The following is a 20,602-nucleotide window of genomic DNA, read 5'->3' as shown; positions in this document are numbered from 1 at the left end:
TCTGCATATTCACTGCCTCGGGTCAAAAATAAATGCCTACAGCTGAATAATACGTCTAGGCCTAATAGGTGAATGTATTATAAGAGTTGTATAAATCAGCTGCAAGCAAACTTGTTGAATGTCTATGGGGAATTAGTTTAACATGTGGAATAGGGATGTTATTCAATAAATCAAGAATGGTTCAGTTATTGCCGGGTTAACATTTTGGGAGGTCATCTAGACTTGCTTTACAGAACACAGAAGTGAAAAGGTTATGAGAACAAACGGTTCTTTGGAATAAGAAAGTTTCCCATTGGGGGGCAGGACTGGGCACCGCTGTCATTGGTTTCACTTTTCACCGAGTGACCGGTTGGTTGAAGGGCAGTGTGTCATGTAATTGCAGGGAGGCAACAGATATGGCATACATGTCATCTGATTTCATCAACCTGCGTGGGTTCAGTTTCTGCACAACAACTGAACCCGACGGTGACTGATTGAGGCATTGTTAACTCTGTGAGACACTCGCATGGACGCGCTAAAGGTGTTGCGGAGCTGGCGCAACCTCTATGGGGAAATATTGATTTTCATCTACGACGCAGCCAGGGAAGTTCATTGAAGAAAACGGTCAACTATACAACAGTTTGCCGCAGTAAGTAGTATTAAGGTGTCCACACCTTCGAATGATAGGTGAAGTTTAGAATGAAATCATATCCCAATATAATTAGAAATGTTACGTAATATAAATCAGCTGTTTATTGCATCATTGACACATTTATTAAGCCTGCCATCCTAAAATAGTAGACATTTTTATGGCAGGTAATGCATAGTTTCCTCGTCTGTAACGTAAAGACCCGTAACGTGATAATGCACGAATAAGCGCTGAAACATGCAACGGGTGCTCTCTTATAGGTCCCTATGTCATCCAGATTACACAAGCAGCCTACTGAAAGTGCAATAATAGTTTTAGCACCAATAGTGGAATGTTTCATGTGTATCTTGTGGTGTGACAGTGACACTTGTTTGCATGTTTAATCACCCGTAGTTGTGTTGTCTCCCGTCTGTGGCTTTGTGTTCATAATGTTTGTGGTCTGGTCTCTCTCAGCTGCTGGACAAAGGCACTAACTTCTGCTGGTCTTGCGTGTGTTTACAAACACTGTGGGACTGACTGTGCAACCCTCCTGTCCATCCATCACAAGATGCATATGAATAGCTTACTGAATCGATGGAGTAAGTAGTACACTCTTTAATCCTGTATCTGTGCACCCCAGAGTAGAACAATGTTATGTTATCCATCAGCACGGCAGGCGCGTCACATTTTTCAAGGGCTTAGACGACTGAAGTAGGGCTTGCCTAATGATGTCAACTAAACTTAGATTGTGCCAAGCCAGTCACAGTGATAAAGTAGATCTAAACGCGTGTTGTAATCAGTTAATTTTCTTGAGCTGAAAGAAATAGGTTGTACCGTAATAAATATCATGTGTTTACCGTAGTAACTGGATAATAACATGATTGGTCAATTATTCCACCTTGACTGGCTGCTGATTTTGCAATTCCAACTTTAATCACCTTGGAGTTCTGAACAATGCAGTAATCTCCCTCAATTTTTCTTTGTTTTGTTATTTATTGTTGGGGGAGATACAGGCACATTATCCATTTCAAATCATACATTTATAAAACCTGTAGGCTTCCCCTCAAAAAAAGGAAAAATAACATCAAAGACTTATTTGCTGCCTGCCAGCAGTAATCACCTCTAATTGATTGAGAGATTCAATAAACTATACTCAGTAAGTAACATCAAAGACTTATTTGCTGCCTGCCAGCAGTAATCACCTCTAATTGATTGAGAGATTCAATAAACTATACTCAGTAAGTAACATCAAAGACTTATTTGCTGCCTGCCAGCAGTAATCACCTCTAATTGATTGAGAGATTCAATAAACTATACTCAGTAAGTAACATCAAAGACTTATTTGCTGCCTGCCAGCAGTAATCACCTCTAATTGATTGAGAGATTCAATAAACTATACTCAGTAAGTAACATCAAAGACTTATTTGCTGCCTGCCAGCAGTAATCACCTCTAATTGATTGAGAGATTCAATAAACTATACTCAGTAAGTAACATCAAAGACTTATTTGCTGCCTGCCAGCAGTAATCACCTCTAATTGATTGAGAGATTCAATAAACTATACTCAGTAAATAACATCAAAGACTTATTTGCTGCCTGCCAGCAGTAATCACCTCTAATTGATTGAGAGATTCAATAAACTATACTCAGTAAATAACATCAAAGACTTATTTGCTGCCTGCCAGCAGTAATCACCTCTAATTGATTGAGAGATTCAATAAACTATACTCAGTAAGTAACATCAAAGACTTATTTGCTGCCTGCCAGCAGTAATCACCTCTAATTGATTGAGAGATTCAATAAACTATACTCAGTAAGTAACATCAAAGACTTATTTGCTGCCTGCCAGCAGTAATCACCTCTAATTGATTGAGAGATTCAATAAACTATACTCAGTAAGTAACATCAAAGACTTATTTGCTGCCTGCCAGCAGTAATCACCTCTAATTGATTGAGAGATTCAATAAACTATACTCAGTAAATAACATCAAAGACTTATTTGCTGCCTGCCAGCAGTAATCACCTCTAATTGATTGAGAGATTCAATAAACTATACTCAGTAAGTAACATCAAAGACTTATTTGCTGCCTGCCAGCAGTAATCACCTCTAATTGATTGAGAGATTCAATAAACTATACTCAGTAAGTAACATACTGTGAATGAATTTAGTAACTTTTCCCCAGACACATTCAACTGCAGGCACTCACTCCCACAACATATGGAGGAATGTGCTTACCTGATTTAGGGGACACAGTGAACAGCTGGGAGTTGGGGCCAATCTCATCGTAAAACGTTTCCTTGGTGTTAAATACAGTCTGTGAACAAACTTAAGTTAATATTTAAGTTAATATTAAGTTAAGTTAATATTTCGGATTACGGGATGCCAAGGTCATATATTTCCATATTCTGTTCCAGTTAACAGGGTTGTTCAGATTCTATTACATCTGTGGACCATACTTTTTTAATGGCTCAGAATAAGAGCTTTCCAAAAGTAGTCCTACTGTGCCTTTGAGAAGTATTCAGATCCTTCATAGTGCCACGTTTCCTCCAGACATGACGCTTGGCATTCAGGCCAAAGAGTTTCATCAGACCAGAGAATCTTGTCTCTCATGGTCTGAGAATCTTTAGATGCCTTTTGGCAAACTCCAAGAGGGCTGTCATGTGCTTTTTACTGAGGAGTGGTTTCCGTCTACCAATAAAGGCCTGATTGGTGGAGTGCTGCAGAGATGGTTGTCCTTCATGATGGTTGTCCCATCTCCACAGAGGAACTCTAGAGCTCTGTCAAAGCGATTGTCAGGTTCTTAGTCACCTCCTTGACCAAGAACCTTTTCCCTCGATTACTCAGATTGGCAGGGTGGCCAGCTCTTAGGAAGAGTTTTAGTGGTTCCAAACTTCTTCCATTTAAGAATGATTGAGGCCACTGTGTTTTGGGGGATCTTCAATGCTGCAGAATGTTTATGGTACCCTTCCCCAGATCTGTGCCATGACACAATCCTGTCTCTGAGCTCTACGGATAATTCCTTCGACCTCAAAGCTTGGTTTTTGCTCTGACATGCACTGTCAACTGTGGGACATAATATAGACATCTGTGTGCCTTTCCAAATCATGTCCCATCAATTGAATTTACCACAGGTGGACTCCAATGAAGTTGTAGAAACATCAAGGAAACAGGATGCACCTGAGCTCAATTTCGAGTCTCATTGCAAAGGGTCTGAATAGTTATGTAAATAAGGTATTTCTGGGTTTTAATACATTTTCAAACATTTCAAAAATCCTGTTTTCACTTTGTCATTATGAGGTATTGTGTGTAGATTAGGGTTGCTATCCCCAATTCAATGGAATTGCAACCCTCTGCATGCACAGTGCATTCTTCCATCACATGTACAGCTAATTCTCAAGATCATGCACACTAATGAGATGCTATTGAGCCCACACTACCACACTGTCTGAGCCAAGGACAACATGCTTTCTGGTAAGTTTTGATTACAATACTGGGTGGGGTGAATATATTTTATATGACATACATGATTTTTGTTAACTAGTAAATAGTAGCCTAGGGCAAAGTGTGTTTAAATCATTTCTAACTTGTTAACAGTCTCTGCTAGTTAGTTTTTGCTACCATGTGGGTTTTAGCTCGCTTGAGCCTGCTAACTGAGGAGTGTTAATTCACCTGTTTCCATACATGTTTCATTTTAAAACATCTATCTTACAAAGGAGTTGCTTAATCTATCTGTTTAACTATTTATCTGTACATGGAATTGTATTTTTAATTTACTCATTTTCCCCCTAATCTTAACAGGAAAATGCCACGGGCACTATCTGATGTGTGGAGATATTTCACTGCAGCTAATGTAGAAGGAAACACTGTGTACATTTGCAAATGCTGTGCCAAATCATAAGTGAAGAATGCAACAAATATGCAGAATCATCTGGCCAAGTGCATAAAGTTCCCTCAGTGTTCACAACAAGCAACCTCTGACAAAAGTCCCTCTACTTTTATTTGAGGTGAAAATGATGAATCAGACACCTTATCGATAGCAACAGCTCATGGTCCTCCGGGAATCAGAAGTTTTTTTGACTCAATGGAGGAACGTAGTCAGAGAAATGCTGATGAATGTCTTGCTCGAGCTGTGTATTCAACTGGTTCACCTCTGATGCTCACAGGTAATGTGTACTGGAAGAGATTTCTGAATGTTCTTCACCCAACATACACCCCTCCAACCAGACATGACTTATCTACTCATTTGCTGGATGCAGAGTTCAAGTGAAGGTCAAGAAAATCATAGCGAAAGTAGACTGTATTGCAATCATCTCTGATGGGTGGTCGAATGTTCGTGGGCCAGGAATAATGAACAAAATCATCTCCACCCCTCAACCAGCATTCTACAAGAGCACAGACACAAGGGACAACAGACACACCGGTCTCTACATTGCAGATGAGCTGAAGGCAGTCTATAAAGGACCTTGGACCACAGAAGGTATTTGCACGGGTGAAAGACAATGCTGCGAACATGAAGGCTGCTTGGTCTAAAGTGGAGGATTCCTGCCCTCACTTCAGACCCATTGGCTGTGCTGCTCATGCATTGAATCTGCTCCTCAAGGACATCATGGCACTGAAAACAATGGATACACTCTACAAGAGAGCCAAGGAAATGGTTTGGTATGTGAAGGGTCATCAAGTTATAGCAGTAATCTACCTCACCAAGCAAAGTGAGAAGAATAAGAGCACCACATTGAAGCTGCCCAGCAACACCCGTGGGGCTGGTGTTGTCATCATGTTTGACAGTGTCCTGGAGGGGAAGGAGTCTCTCCAAGAAATGGCCATATCACAGTCTGCCGATATGGACACCCCCACCAATCATCCTGTCTGATGTTCAGACTCTGCTTGCAGATGTAAGAGAAGAAATCCGTACTGCCCTGCCCACTTCACTGTTCACTGGTGCAGAGATCAACAAGGCCCATGGTGTCATCGCTACCGTGTCTCTCCACCTTGGCCTGGATGAGGGCAAGGTTCTTGGCAGTCTGGCGAAGTACACTTCCCAGCAAGGGCTTTGGGATGGAGATGCAATATGGCAGTCGTGCCAACATATCTCATCAGCCATCTGGTGGAAGGGACTTTGTGGATCTGAGGCTCTTTCCCTTGTTGCCTCCATCATCCTCCAAATCCCACCAACATCAGCCACCTCAGAGCGCAACTGGTCCTTGTTTGGGGACACACACACCAAAGCAACAGACTGACCAATATAAGGGTTGAAATATTGATGGCCGTCCGGGCAAATTTAAGGCTTTTTGAGCCTGACAACAAGCCTTCATCAACAAGGTTGGAAAGTGACAGTGAAGATGAGGCCTCAGAGTCTGATGTTCAAGAGGTGGACATTGAGGAGGTCCAGGGAGAAGACATGGAAGCCTGAGAGGAAGACAACCAAAGCTTTTGTTTCTGGATTATCATTTTGCACATGTTGAAACAGTTTTTGGGAGATATTGGGGATCATTCAATATTCCCTTTCTTTTGTTGTTCAGTGAAGTCGTCCCATGTGAAGAGTCAACTCATTTAATTAAAAAATATATATATTGGAAGGATTTAGTAATTTGCAATTATGTCTACTTGTGATGATGTAAAATGTTTGTTTCTGTCTGCATATGATATGGTAAATATATCCAAAGAGAAATATCTACATTTAAATGGTATTAATATTAATTAGCATATATTTCTGTTTATTCCCACGGAAAGTTTCCACCTCTGCTGTTCACAGAACAGTGCAAACTGGCTCTAACCAGAATAGAAAGAGAAAATAACTTTCTTTCTGAAACTCGTCAGCCTATTCTTGTTCTGAGAAATTACAGAGCAAACGGACTCTAACCAGAATAGAAAGAGTGGGAGGCCCCGGTGCACAACTGAGCAAGAGGACAAGTACATTAGAATGTCTAGTTTGAGAAACAGACGCCTCACAAGTACTCAACTGGCAGCTTCATTAAATAGTTCCCGCAAAACACCAGTCTCAACGTCAGCAGTGAAGAGGCGACTCCAGGAGGCTGGCCTTCTAGACAGAGGTGCAATGAAAAATCCATATCTCAGACTGGCCAATAAAAAGAAAAGATTAAGATGGGCAAAAGAACAGACACTGGACAGAGAAACTCTACCTAGAAGGCCAGCATCCCAGAGTCGCCTCTACACTGTTGACATTGAGACTGGACAGAGGAACTCTGCCTAGAAGGTCAGCATCCCGGAGTTACCTCTTCACTGTTGACGTTGAGACTGGACAGAGGAACTCTACCTAGAAGGCCAGCATCCCGGAGTCGCCTCTTCACTGTTGACGTTGAGACTGGACAGAGGAACTCTACCTAGAAGGCCAGCATCCCGGAGTCGCCTCTTCACTGTTGACATTGAGCTGTTTTGCGGGTCGTGTTTAAATGGATTGTATCCCAAAAGCCAGAACGGGGAGATAAGGGAAGCAATGAAGTACAGCAATTCAACCGTGGCAATATATTCATTTTGACAAAAGATATTTGTCTGGTTAGAGCAACTGAGATATTAGTCCATCAAATGAGGCCAAATTGAATTGAGTGTTTCTGGCAATGGTTTTTATCTAAGGAAGGAAATATCTATTCCCTAATATTTAAAATGGGCATCTATTGGGATTCCATAAGTAGAGATTCCATAGGGCAGATTTGGTTAGATTTTTTTAATAACTTGAGCAAAAGTGAGATGGGATCACCTTGCTTGATACTTATAGTTATTCTGAATGGAACAAAGCATGTGTTGCCTTTATATTGCTATGGCTGAGGGGTTGGTATATAGTATTTTAATCATATGAATACAATTGGAGCCAAGTCACATATGTTCCAAAACTGACCAAAGATACGAACATTCTCGTCTATCAAAAGCTTTTTCTGCGTGGAGAAAGAGGACTGCCCAAAGGAGCTTTGATTTCTGATGAAGCATGTAAGATATACATGATGGAGGATATCTGAGGATAATAGTTTTTTAACAAATCCTCTTTAGTCCAGATGTACCAATCTGTGTTTATCAACGATAGGCGGCATCCTTACCTTCTTTCTTTTATATAACAGCAAAATTAGTTTATTATATTTACGTCTCTTCCAAATGAACCGTTGTGAACGGCTGAGTTAATGATTTCAAGTAACAGTGGAGCTAATTGTTTCCAACATGTTAAATAGACCACAGGAGGAATTACCATCACAACCAGGTGATTTGTCTTTATTCATGCTATCCAATATGGCCGTTTGATTTCATGGAGGCTTGGGCTTCCAGCCGGCTTCCTCAGTTGAGAGAAGAGGAGTTCTTATATTTTTTTTTGAAAACGACTACATCTTTGTTAGATTACTTGTTAGATGTTACAGCACGGTCGGAACTAGAAGCACAAGCATTTCGCTTACACTCGCATTAACATCTGCTAACCATGTGTATGTGACAAATAACATTTTATTTTATTTGATCTTGCTTGGTGTGGATTTACAATCAGAGTACAATTCTTTATTAAAATGGGGGATAATCTTTGGTTAATACATTTTGGTTCTGATAGTAATTCACCTGATTCAAATTAAATTGTTGCAATATTGACTAATTGATCAATACTGCGTAGCTTGTTGGTCAGTAGACGACTGGGTCGATTACCATGGAAGTAATGGTTGAGTCTAACTCGATGGATGGCAGATTCTGCTCTCTGTCTTATCAATAGATTTAGTTCTCTCGTGACTTTGAAAAGAGTAGTTGCTACCTGGTTTGAAAAAAGTGTTTGTTTAGAGAACACTCTGACATCCGTTAAAATCTTTTCCGAGTATGATATCTTCTTTTAATTGTGATTTTATTCATGGCTTCCCAAGAAATCCGAGGATCATCGACAGAATTTTTGTTAATAATTTAGAATTCATTGAATTCAGTTCAAATTGTTCACAGAGAGTAGGATCTCTTGTAGTAAGGAAAAGCATCATTCTGTGGCTCGTTTAGGAGATTCTGAAATGTATCTGGCAGTAATAATCATGATAATATAATCATAATAATGGAATCAGAGAGTTGGAGAGCCTTGGTTGCCTGTGGTGTGTGGTTGGTCTTATTAGATTTGTCCAGGAGCAGGGCAAGAACAGGAACTGTGCTACTGCCCCCCCTGAACGAGGACAGAGGATGACAAGTCATAAATCGGTTATTAATATTAGACAACAGAACAGGCATTGTGGGCCTTCAGTACAGGAGGTTCTGTAAAGGGAGGGGGTACAGTTGATTCAGTTCAGTAAATTAACTTTACATTATTATAATTCACATACTGTATTTTTGTATTGATATTTACACTAACTGGATGCACATCCAGTATACCTGAAGATTTAGTTAAATATCAGCACACTTGGTAGAAATATTATATGGATAAATGATTTGCATCAGCCTTTGTAAGAGGAATGCAAGGTAGCCTACGGATCTATCCACGGTGCATTAGACAAAGACAATATGACTGTCATGCTAGTCCGTGGTCATTTGTCTCTGAGCCTGAGGAACAGCCCAGTCTCTTATGGCGTTTTAATGACAAGATCAGATCTCTTACCCAGTATCCTTTCTGCAGGTACAAAGCATTCATCAGATCTGGAAGTCATTCTCACTTAGAGAAGGAATGAGAAATGCTCATAAGATTGGAGTGATGTCCGTTTTGTCTGTGCTTTCTGTTCGCCATGTACCGTCCTTGGTTAAATTGATATTATTGCTCTGTGGTGTTTCACTCCCGGGACATTTTTTGTGTGTTTGCAGTCGATTGTTCAGTTGGAGCAAAGTAGCTGAATGAATGTGCGTAGGTCATCTGTGGGGGTTTGTCCATGGACAAGGGAGTCGATTCATTAGGGGCTTAGCCACATGAGTTAGCCTTTCCCTGTGTGCCACAACACTGGCACGCAATTGCTTGCTGAACCCTGCCACGTGGTGACCAGCTTTGGAAATTTTTATTTTTTATTTTTACCCCTTTTTTTGATATCCAATTGGTAGTTAGTCTTGTCCGATCGCTGCAACTCCCGTACGGACTCGGGAGAGGCTAAGGTTGAGAGCCATGTGTCCTCCGAAACACAACCCAACCAAGCCGCACTGCTCGCTTAACCTGGGAGCCATCCGCACCAATGTGTCGGAGGAAACACCGTACAGCTGGCGACCGTAGTCAGCGAGCACGCGCCCGGCCTGCCACAAGGAGTTGCTAGAGCGCGATGGGTCAAGGACATCCCGGGCAGGCCAAACCCTCCCCCAACGGCGCTGGGCCAATTGTGCCCCGCCTGGGTCTCCCAGTCGCGGCCGGCTAAGACCAAGCCTGGGATTGAATCAGAGTCTGTAGTGACGCCTCTAGCACTGCGATGCTGTGCCTTCTCACATCTTGGATTGTTCTAGATGACACACAGGTAGATCCCTCCCCCGTCCTAAGTGAGATCCCTCCTAAAGCCCTGTTTTCTCTCCTGGTTAATCCTTCACAAAAAGTAACTAGCATGACTGGGCGCACTTTAACTTGAAACGTATCTACTTAAAAAGCCTGCCTACACAATTGAACCGAAAACAACCTGAATCCCACACGAAGCTGCTGTGTTATACACAGTTCTGGTCAGGGGAAAAGTTCCTCCTCAATAAACTGTTTTAATGGGTATTGTTTGTTTAGTTGGTGTAGAACCAAGTAAGATCCTATCCATTGCATTGTATAGTAGGTGCCCTCCACTGTTTCTAGCCAGTCTCCGGTAGCTGTCCTGGGCAGGGTTGTGGAATGTGGCAGAGCTGTGAGGATTAGCTGAGCCTTTGAACATCAGGTGGTTCTGTACTCAGGCACCTGGCCTGGTAGCCTGGTACTGAACCATTCTCACCCATTCCATCTATTGGGGCGGCAGGGTAGCCTAGTGGTTAGAGCGTTGGACTAGTAACCGAAAGGTTGCAAGTTCGAATCCCCGAGCTGACAAGGTACCAATCTGTCATTCTGCCCCTGAACAAGGCAGTTAACCCACTGTTCCTTGGCCGTCATTGAAAATAAGAATTTGTTCTTAACTGACTTGCCTAGTTAAATAAAGCTAAAATAAAAAAAATCTATTCATTCCCTTCAAGAAATGCTGGGCCTAGATTGTATTTTGTCTTTGGTTGGTCAAGTGTTTGTCAGAAAACGGATCCAGTAATAGTGCTATCAGGCTTCAGTCACTGACGTCTGATTGATACTCCCTAAGTCTGACTCTTCCCACCACCGGCACTTGACGAGATAATGTGACCTGAGCAATGTGACCTGGACAATGGAGCAAGATGTGTACAGTACATGGGATTAAAGGAATACAATCTGTGGGGTGGTGGTTGCTCCCCTGCCTGTTGGGGCGGTGGTTGCTCCCCTGCCTGTTGGGGAGGTGGTTGCTCCCCTGCCTGTTGGGGCGGTGGTTGCTCCCCTGCTCGGCGGTCGTGGTCACTGCTAGCCACCACCCATCCCTTTTTCGTTGTCTGTTTGTTTTGTCTTATTAGTTAGTTATTGTCTATATGTGTGCTTGATGGGCTTCCTTATTTAAAGTAGGTTTACCCGCCCTTGTTTTGTGCGGGATTAATTTTGTGTTACGTGTGTGCGTTAGTTAGGTGTGTTTGTGTTCTGGACCTGTGTTTTTGGTGGTCCATATATTTCTGCACCCTGTGTTGTGGGCTTGTTTGTTTGTGCCGGACTAAAGTGCACTTTTCTCTGTGGAACTCTGCGCCTGACTCCTTCCTCACACACCTAGTTCCCTGTGACAACTCCAACACCTTGACTTTGTTGTCCTTAAGCCATTTTGACACAACTTTGGAAGTATGCTTGAGGTCATTGTCCATTTGGAAGACCCATTTGCGACCAAGCTTTAACTTCCTGACTGATGCCTTGAGATGTGGGGTCCTGTGTGGCTCAGTCGGTAGAGCATGGCGCTTGCAACGCCAAGCGTCGTGGGTTCGATTCCCGCTGGGACCACCCATATGTAAAAGTAGTGGCCCCAGCCGACTTGTAAGTCGCTTTGGACAAAAGCGTCTGCTAAATGGGATATATTATTATTATTATTATTATTATGTTGCTTCAATAGGTCCACATCATTTTCATTCCTCATGATGCGATCTATTTTGTGAAGTGCACCAGTCCCTCCTGCAGCAAAGCACTCCCACAACATGATGCTGCCACCCCCGTGCTTCACGGTTGGGATGTGGTTCTTCGGCTCGCAAGCCTCCCCTTTTTCCTCCAAACATAACAATGGTCATTATGGCCCAACAGTTCTATTTTTGTTTCATCAGACCAGAGGACATTTCCCCAAAAAGTACAATCTTTGTCCCCATGTGCAGTTGCAAACCATAGTCTAGCTTTTTTATGGCGGTTTTGGAGCAGTGGCTTCTTCCTTGCTGAGCGGCCTTTCAGGTTATGTCGATATAGGACTCGTTTTACTGTGGATATAGATACTTTTGTGCCTGTTTCCGCATCTTCTCAAGGTCCTTTGCTGTTGTTCTGGGATTGATTTGTACTTTTCACACCAAAGTACATTCATCTCTAGGAGACGTGTCTCCTTCCTGAGCGGTATGAAGGCTGCATGGTTCCATGGTGTTTATACTTGCGTACTATTGTTTATACAGATGAACGTGGTACCTTCAGGCGTTTGGAAATTGCTCCCAAGGATGAACCAGACTTGTGGAGGTCTACCAATTGTTTTTATGAGGTCTTGGCTGATTTCTTTTGACTCAAATGATGTCAATTAGCCTATCAGAAGTTTCTGAGAACTTGACATCATTTTCTGGAAATTTCCAAGCTGTTTAAAGGCACAGTCAACCTTTGTGTATGTAAACTTCTGACCCACTGGAATTGTGATGCAGTGAATTATAAGTGAAATAATCTGTCTGTAAACAATTGTTGGAAAAATTGACTTGTGTCATGCACAAAGTAGATGTCCTAACCGAATTACCAAAACTATAGTTTGTTAACAAGAAATGTGTGGAGTGGTTGAAAAACCTAAGTGTATGTAAACTTCTGACTTCCACTGTAGGTCTCTCATGACGAATATAATGATCACGGCATTAGGAGCTTAGAGCACCCTGCCCAAGACGCTTAGCCATTCAGCATGAAGACATCTACAGTCCCACACCATGAAAAGCTTCCTGATGGAGTCTGTGTTTTGTATGTTTTACATGATGAACCTTCAACTCTGCCTGGGTGGTTTCCTTACATAGTCTTTTCCAGCAGTTTATCACACACGTACACACACACACTCCCCAAACATGCACACAGACTGACCTTATGGAAGCAGCAGGTTGTGACCCCAGGGCCAGAGAGGGAGGGAGCAGAGAGCCAGCAGCAGCTCTAGAGTTCCACTAGACTGAATTATTTACCCAGCACAGCAAAGCCCAACAGGTCGTGACCCCGGGGCCAGAGAGGGAGGGAGCAGAGAGCCAGCAGCAGCTCTAGAGTTCCACTAGACTGAATTATTTACCCAGCACAGCAAAGCCCAACAGGTCGTGACCCCGGGGCCAGAGAGGGAGGGAGCAGAGAGCCAGCAGCAGCTCTAGAGTTCCACTAGACTGAATTATTTACCCAGCACAGCAAAGCCCAACAGGTCGTGACCCCAGGGCCAGAGAGGGAGGGAGCAGAGAGCCAGCAGCAGCTCTAGAGTTCCACTAGACTGAATTATTTACCCAGCACAGCAAAGCCCAACAGGTCGTGACCCCAGGGCCAGAGAGGGAGGGAGCAGAGAGCCAGCAGCAGCTCTAGAGTTCCACTAGACTGAATTATTTACCCAGCACAGCAAAGCCCAACAGGTCGTGACCCCAGGGCCAGAGAGGGAGGGAGCAGAGAGCCAGCAGCAGCTCTAGAGTTCCACTAGACTGAATTATTTACCCAGCACAGCAAAGCCCAACAAAGTCAGGACCCGATGCTTCTTTCCATCAACACAATTCCAAACCCTGCCAGCTCTCCATGCAGCCTCATGACACAGGAGCATAAATTAATTATCATCCACGCGGCCTATTTGGAAATGCTCTATTCCAGCCATTTTCAACCGGATCTCATTTGTTGCATCTCCTATAAGGATCTTAGACTAACTGTATTGCATACGAGAGTGATATCAACTTGCAAATTGCGTATTAAATAACTAATTGAGTCTGAGCCAGCCTGTGCTGCTGGCCAGTGTAAGGTTGTTGTTGTTGATCAGGTTTATTTGTATATATTGTTATGCTCATCACATCACCCACACAAGGCCTTGTTCTTTTTGAGTCCCCCGTCTCTGCCTCTCTGGCCCTCTCATGAAATCAGGGCTGAGTGGCTCGGTGATTGTTTAGTGGTGGGTGGCCCTCCACATGTCCAACAACGCTTAACCCAACTTGCATCTGTGGTTGCCTCTCCCATCTATCACTCACTGTCTTTCCATACTTATACAGGGTGCATACCGTACTCCCATCTATCACTCACTGTCTTTCCATACTTATACAGGCTACATACCGTACTCCCATCTATCACTCACTGTCTTTCCATACTTATACAGGGTACATACCGTACTCCCGTCTATCACTCACTGTCTTTCCATACTTATACAGGGTGCATACCGTACTCCCATCTATCACTCACTGTCTTCCCATACTTATACAGGGTGCATACCGTACTCCCATCTATCACTCACTGTCTTTCCATACTTATACAGGGTACATACCGTACTCCCATCTATCACTCACTGTCTTTCCATACTTATACAGGGTGCATACCGTACTCCCATCTATCACTCACTGTCTTCCCATACTTATACAGGGTGCATACCGTACTCCCATCTATCACTCACTGTCTTTCCATACTTATACAGGGTACATACCGTACTACCATCTATCACTCACTGTCTTTCCATACTTATACAGGGTGCATACCGTACTCCCATTAGCGCAACCTCATTCTCTTTTTCAGTAGCTCGTATACTCAGACATGTCGTACTCACACATTCATTTCTCCTTGGGAATTACACAGGCAGACAGAGCTTGCGTAATGCTCCAGAGGACCACTCAGTGCAAACCCCTGCAAGAGTCCGAATAAACCCTCACACAGGGGTGCAACTTTGGTTTTAGGATTGGGGGGGACATATATATGTATATATATATATATACAAATAGTGTGCAAAGCTGTCATCAAGGCAAATGCAAATGGTGGCTACTTTAAAGAATCTCAAATATAAAATATATTTTGTTTACTACATGATACATGTGTTATTTCATAGTTTTGATGTCTTCACTATTATTCTACAATGTAGAAAATAGTTTTAAAAAATGAAGAAAAACCCTTGAATGAGTAGGTGTGTCCAAACTGTTGACCGGTACTGTATATGTATCTTTATCCAGTGGGATAAACACTCCAAACAGCTCGGAGACGTCTGCATGGTCCGCTGCCTCTTTTTGTATCACATTCCAATTATAAAACTGGAGGGGGAATCAGAATTACATGTCCCCCCCCCCGTCCCAAGTGAAAGTTGCGCCCCTGCCCTCACACATACACGATATAATGTTCAGGCAGACAGTTTAGCCCACACAAACTCAGCTAGTTCTCATGAATCTACACACGCACATGCACTCACACATACATGAGCACACAGACACACACACACACACACACACACACACACACACACACACACACACACACACACACACACACACACACACACACACACACACACACACACACACACACACACAGACATGCACATACACACACACACACACACACACACACACAGACATGCACACACACACACACACACACACACACACACACACACACACACACACACACACACACACACACACACACACACACACACACACACACACACACACACACACACACACACACACACACACACACACACACACACACACACACACACACACACACACACACACACACACACACACACACGCACGAGGAAGGCCTTTCTGCCCACTCTCCTGCTTTGAGAGTTTTAGTGGGAGAGAATGTGAGGAGGAAGTGCAGAACAGTTTCAGTCCTACAAGAGAATAAATGTGCTACGGTAAGGGACCAGCCAAGCAGGTTTCTCTGTGTGTGTCATGTACAATAGGTGATAGCTCATGGAAGCAGAAAGTTAATATTTCACCGGATAATTGCCTGTTTGTGTTGCTATCATACTGTACTACACTGTACTGTACACCATTTGTTGTTAGAAAGCAATATATTACAAAGCAAAAGATGGGTGCGGAAAGGAAACATTAGCCTAGATGTTGACTGTGTGCAGTGAAATATGCACGATGCACATATCCCATAGTGCTGAAAGGCTGATGCTGGAATGAAGGAAATCAACGGGCTCTGGATGCAGATATGAGCAGAAGCTCATCGTTTCACAAATCTGACAAGAGATAACAGGATTTGATCTTCAGTTGACATGAGACAGGAAGTGTGGGGTAAAGGATTTCAGATCTATCTCTCTATGTGAACCTCTTAACCCCTCAATCCCTTGTGGGACCTAAATGGGCTGATTATGATTCCCATATTAGGGCTTTAGCCTTTATGTAAGTTATCTAACATGTCCTCCTGCCCGGTCTGCCTGACACTACATTACGCCTTGTTTAGCTTAGTCGCTGAGTGAGAGGAGGTTGTTCCACTCTCCTTAGTATTTCATTGTCAATCATCTGTCTGGTATGGTTTTTATTATGGCTTTGTGCCACTGTGGTGGGGCGGCCGGTAAGCAGATTGTGTGAGAGGATGTGTCAGGATGCCCGGGGTTGCAGAGAGAGCCAGGGGGTGGACTGATGGACTCATTGGACTGATGGCTGTGCAGAGTGGAGTGGAGGCTGCTCGGATGGGAGTTTGGATTGAGCCTTTGCTGTAAAAGGTTGGTTAAAAGAAAGAAAGAAAGCCATTACTGGCAAGTCCCCGCGTCGTAGATGGCTGAGGGTTGAGCCGTGGCTTTTTAATGGTGACGGTCATCTGTGGTTGATTAAATAATATTGTCTTGTACACAATGGGCCTGCGGCACATACACACACACACACACACACACACAAATGTGCACAGACTCTTTGTGCTCTCGCTTTCCCGTGCTCTCGCTTTCCCGTGCTCTCGCTTTCCCAATCTCTCTCTCATCCATTCAACAAGTCATGACTAGTCTCTCAAGACAAATATTTTCTTGTTTTTAAAGGTAGAATCCTTCATTGAAAGTCAACAAAGAACAATCAACAAGGACAGTCAACAAGTGATTGGTTTGTTACCTTTAATAATCCACTTTATTTGCATGTTAGAGGTTCGTGATGCAGGTTGTGTAAGGTGTTTTGACCCAGTTTGGTAAAGACTGTCAAAGCCTATGGACATGACATCTCCAAACCCCTATCCATCCCAACACATACAGCGCCTTCAGAAAGTATTCACATGCTGTCACTGTTTCCACATTGCGTTGTGTTACAGCCTGATTTTAACATACATTACATGTAGAATGTGTCACTGGCCTACACATAATACCCCGTAATGTCAAAATGGAACGATGTTTTCAGAAATGCTTACAAATGAATAAAAAAGTATGAAATGTCTTGAGTCAATAAGTATTCAACCCCTTTGTTGTGGAAAGCCTAAATAAGTTCAGGAGTAAAAATGTGCTTAACAAGTTACATAATAAGTTGCATGGACTCACTCTGGGTGCAATAATAGTGTTTAAGATGATTTTCACATACAATTATCTGTAAGGTCCCTCAGTCAAGCAGTGCATTTCAGACACAGATTCCACCACAAAGACCAGGTCAGTTATCCAATGCCTCGCAAAGACGGACACCTATTGGTAGATGGTTAAATACACTGAGGAGCCAGGCCCAACCAATCAGAATGAGTTTATCCCCACAAAAGGGCTTTATTACAAACATAAATACTATTCAGTTTATGGTAGAGCAATGAACATTCAATTCTCTAGCAATACCTCTAGTGGACATTCCTGCAGTCAGCATGCCAATTGCACGCTCCCTCAATGGCATTGGCATTGTGTTGGTGACAAAACTGCACATTTTAGAGTGGCCTTTTATTTCCCCCAGCACAAGGTGCACCTGTGTAGTGATCATGCTGTTTAATCAGCTTCTTGATATACCACACCTGTCAGGCAGATGGATTATCTTGATAAAGAATAAAATGCTCATTAACAGGAATGTCAACAAATTTCTGAACAAAATCTGATGAGAGAGATAATATATTTGTGCATAAGGAACATTTTTTGGGTCTTTTATTTAGACTCATGGGACCAGCACTTTACATGTTGCGTTTTGTGCTTGTTACATCAAGGTAATTTCATAGTAATCATCAGAAGTATGTATACATTGAAATTGCATAGAAACTTCTACTTAGAAATTCTACTTTTTCACCCTGAACTGTATTCAATATGCAGTATATTGGGTGGCTGAAATGATGTTGAACGTTATATTTGATTAGACAATACATTGGTAATGTTGAAACGACATTGATTGAACCAGAGTGTGCCCAGGGGGCCATGACTGTGTGATTGTGGATTATGACATTCCTTGGAGTACTGAACTCTTGGCCTGACTTTGTTTGCAAGACTCTCTGACCTTTCAGTTGAAGTCCCTGTCTCAGAGGCCTTGTCGTGCCAGTGGCCTGTGTTTACACATAGCAGGGAGGTGTAATACAGGGGCCTGTATGTGACCTGCACCTTAATAGGAGAGGACGGGCTCTGGGTAATGGCTGGTGCGGTTTTAGTGGAAGGGTATCAGACAAATGGTTTCTATGTGATGCCATTCCATCTGCTCCGCTCCAGACATTACCCAGAGCCCGTCCTCCCCTCAGCAGCCTCCACTGGTGACCTGTGTGTAGCCTGGCGGTCGGTCAGAGTTCACTGGCTTTCTCAGGGCACACGGCCACGGCGGCCGAACTGGAAATGTGCCGTGGCGTCTTTCCTGCAAAGATACCATCGTCATTCCACTTTCTTACCCAACCGTGACATTCCAACTGGGGCTCGACCGATATCTGTCTTTTTATGGTGTCAGATATGTTGGAAAAGAGTGGGAATGGGGCAAAAATAAGCCCTCTCAAGGCCCCCGGGAAGAAAATAGAAAGCGTGTTCTGTTTTTGCTGCGGATAAAGAGGGACCTTTGGATGAAGGGAGAAATCTGTCACTTCACTTTAGGGAACTTGGCAGTCTGGGAAGTCATGTTTAACTCGGTCTGTCACATCAAGGCTGAACTATCTGCCTCAAGGGTGATTTCCTCATCCAATCCACTCCATGTCAAAGTGACAACATCAGATGTTGCCGGAAACCGAAAAGAGATAACTGCAGCTATATTGTGGCCACTTGTCACTTGTGATTGAAGACTTTTCATTAAAGACGTTCCTGCACTTGCAAATGGGAAACATTTAGAACAGTTTTTACAAGTGCGCTAAACTGACCCTAAAGGATTTGTAAACAATTAAGAATCTAGTTTCTCATGGCTCCTTTTACAAACAATGTTCTACCCATAAAACTAATTTGATTACAACTATGTCACCATGCGTACTTTCCCACTACAGTCACACCTACCTTATCTGATCATCGCGATGAAAATATTTAGCATTTACCATTTTCAACTCTGCACCATTGCAGAAGCTATGAGAAGCTTGTCTGATTATATCTGTGTGAACAAGCCTCTCTCAGTGAGGAGACAACAAGCAGGAGGTTGTTTGGCCTTGAGCAGGTGTCACATACAGTAACCCAAGGCTTTAACCTTGTGTTTTCTGTCTTGGAGCTGAATGCACCAATGACATATGCTGTTGTGATGGTGTCATAGACCTCTACTGACGTATCGGTTTGTAGTTTTAGGTTACACACCGCAAAAGCAAAGAATAATCAATCTAAACTGCGAGTGTGCATCTCCAACTGGGTGTTAAACCTGACACAGTTAGGTCAGCCAATAGTAGATTACCTTGACAAATTACCTCTGAAACTAGATTTCTCACAGAAGTACCATATTGGCTTATACTCGGCAGTTAGACTACAAGTTGTATCAGTCTTGAAGATACAAGTCAAATCACTGGTGTTCTTAGATGGAAATTGCAAAGTTATTTGGAATGAATTCTAATGCATTCAAAATATATTTTCTGTGCAAATTATGTTCTCGTCTCAGAATGTGTTTCACCAAACAGTTCTCCCTTTCCTCTGAATCTGTTTCATTTGCATTTTACTGAGTATATTTATCTTTCAAAGCGCTCCCACTTAAAGATGAAATCTATTTTCTTTTTCAGAAGCTTTTTTCTGTTTACTAGTTTCGAGTGTTTGCCTCCAAGATGTCTAAATTGGGTTGATGGAGAGCGCAGAGACATTTCTAGAGCCTCTGATGGCTTTATCACTGGGCTATGGTTAGTGAGTGAGACTAAGTGTCTGACCCTGTGGCCCCGTGCCTCACCAGACGAGCTGCCTAGGATGAGGTGTGAGGTGGAGGTGACCCCTGAACCCAGCAGCCCCACACTGCTCGGAGAGGCAGCAGACACCTACAGCCAGGTGGACCGATGGCAAAAGCTACGCACCGCCGTCCGCAAGCTGGAATTCTGGGAAGACTTCAGCGCCGAGCTGATTGGGAGTGGCTTCTTCTCCACGGTGTACAAGGTACGAACCTGTTCATTTTGGAAATGGCCGGGGGGGGGAAATGTATGCGTACCCTTGTGTGCGCGGAAGATAGAGCAAAACAGAATTGACCTTCCACACACCCTCTAATTAAAGTCTATGATTTAATTACTATGTTTGTTTCAGTTACAATTCCCTCATTCAATCAGCATATTTCAAAAGTGGCATCAAGCTTTATATGGCACACATCCAGATGAGTGTACCACAACATATTTAACAGAGTACATACTGTACATACAATACAGTCCCATACAAAGAGCAACCTACATTTAGTCTACCGCCAACTCCAGTGTCAAAACTGACAACATTATGCTGATCCCTTAAACACCCCTCAGAGCATCAGACACAACATGCCCAAGTAGATACACTGCAAACATGTTCTTCTCTGCATTCATATTCCCACGAGACA

At 43.0% G+C, this 20,602-nt stretch overlaps 1 protein-coding gene across 6 annotated transcripts in view; it reads left to right on the top strand.

Annotated features, from left to right (window-relative positions):
• The first annotated feature begins 330 nt into the window (after positions 1-330).
• Positions 331-20,602, top strand: part of LOC135544679 (dual specificity testis-specific protein kinase 2-like) — a 32,193-nt gene continuing 11,921 nt past the window's right edge. Inside the window, exons 1-4 of one of the 6 annotated variants that reach the window (XM_064972477.1) lie at positions 331-628; positions 1,082-1,206; positions 16,744-16,804; positions 19,979-20,175. In XM_064972477.1, coding sequence (XP_064828549.1) covers positions 19,993-20,175 — 183 coding nt within the window. In that variant the 5' untranslated portion in view covers positions 331-628; positions 1,082-1,206; positions 16,744-16,804; positions 19,979-19,992. Of the gene's footprint in view, positions 629-1,081; positions 1,207-15,464; positions 16,438-16,743; positions 16,805-19,978; positions 20,176-20,602 lie in introns of those variants that run through there. The other 5 variants (XM_064972475.1, XM_064972480.1, XM_064972476.1 and 2 more) reach the window with 5 other exon arrangements.

The sequence above is a fragment of the Oncorhynchus masou genome, chromosome 8 (assembly GCF_036934945.1).
Source record: "Oncorhynchus masou masou isolate Uvic2021 chromosome 8, UVic_Omas_1.1, whole genome shotgun sequence".
Taxonomy (NCBI): Eukaryota; Metazoa; Chordata; class Actinopteri; order Salmoniformes; family Salmonidae; genus Oncorhynchus; species Oncorhynchus masou.
This window is presented reverse-complemented; position numbering and strand designations above follow the sequence as displayed.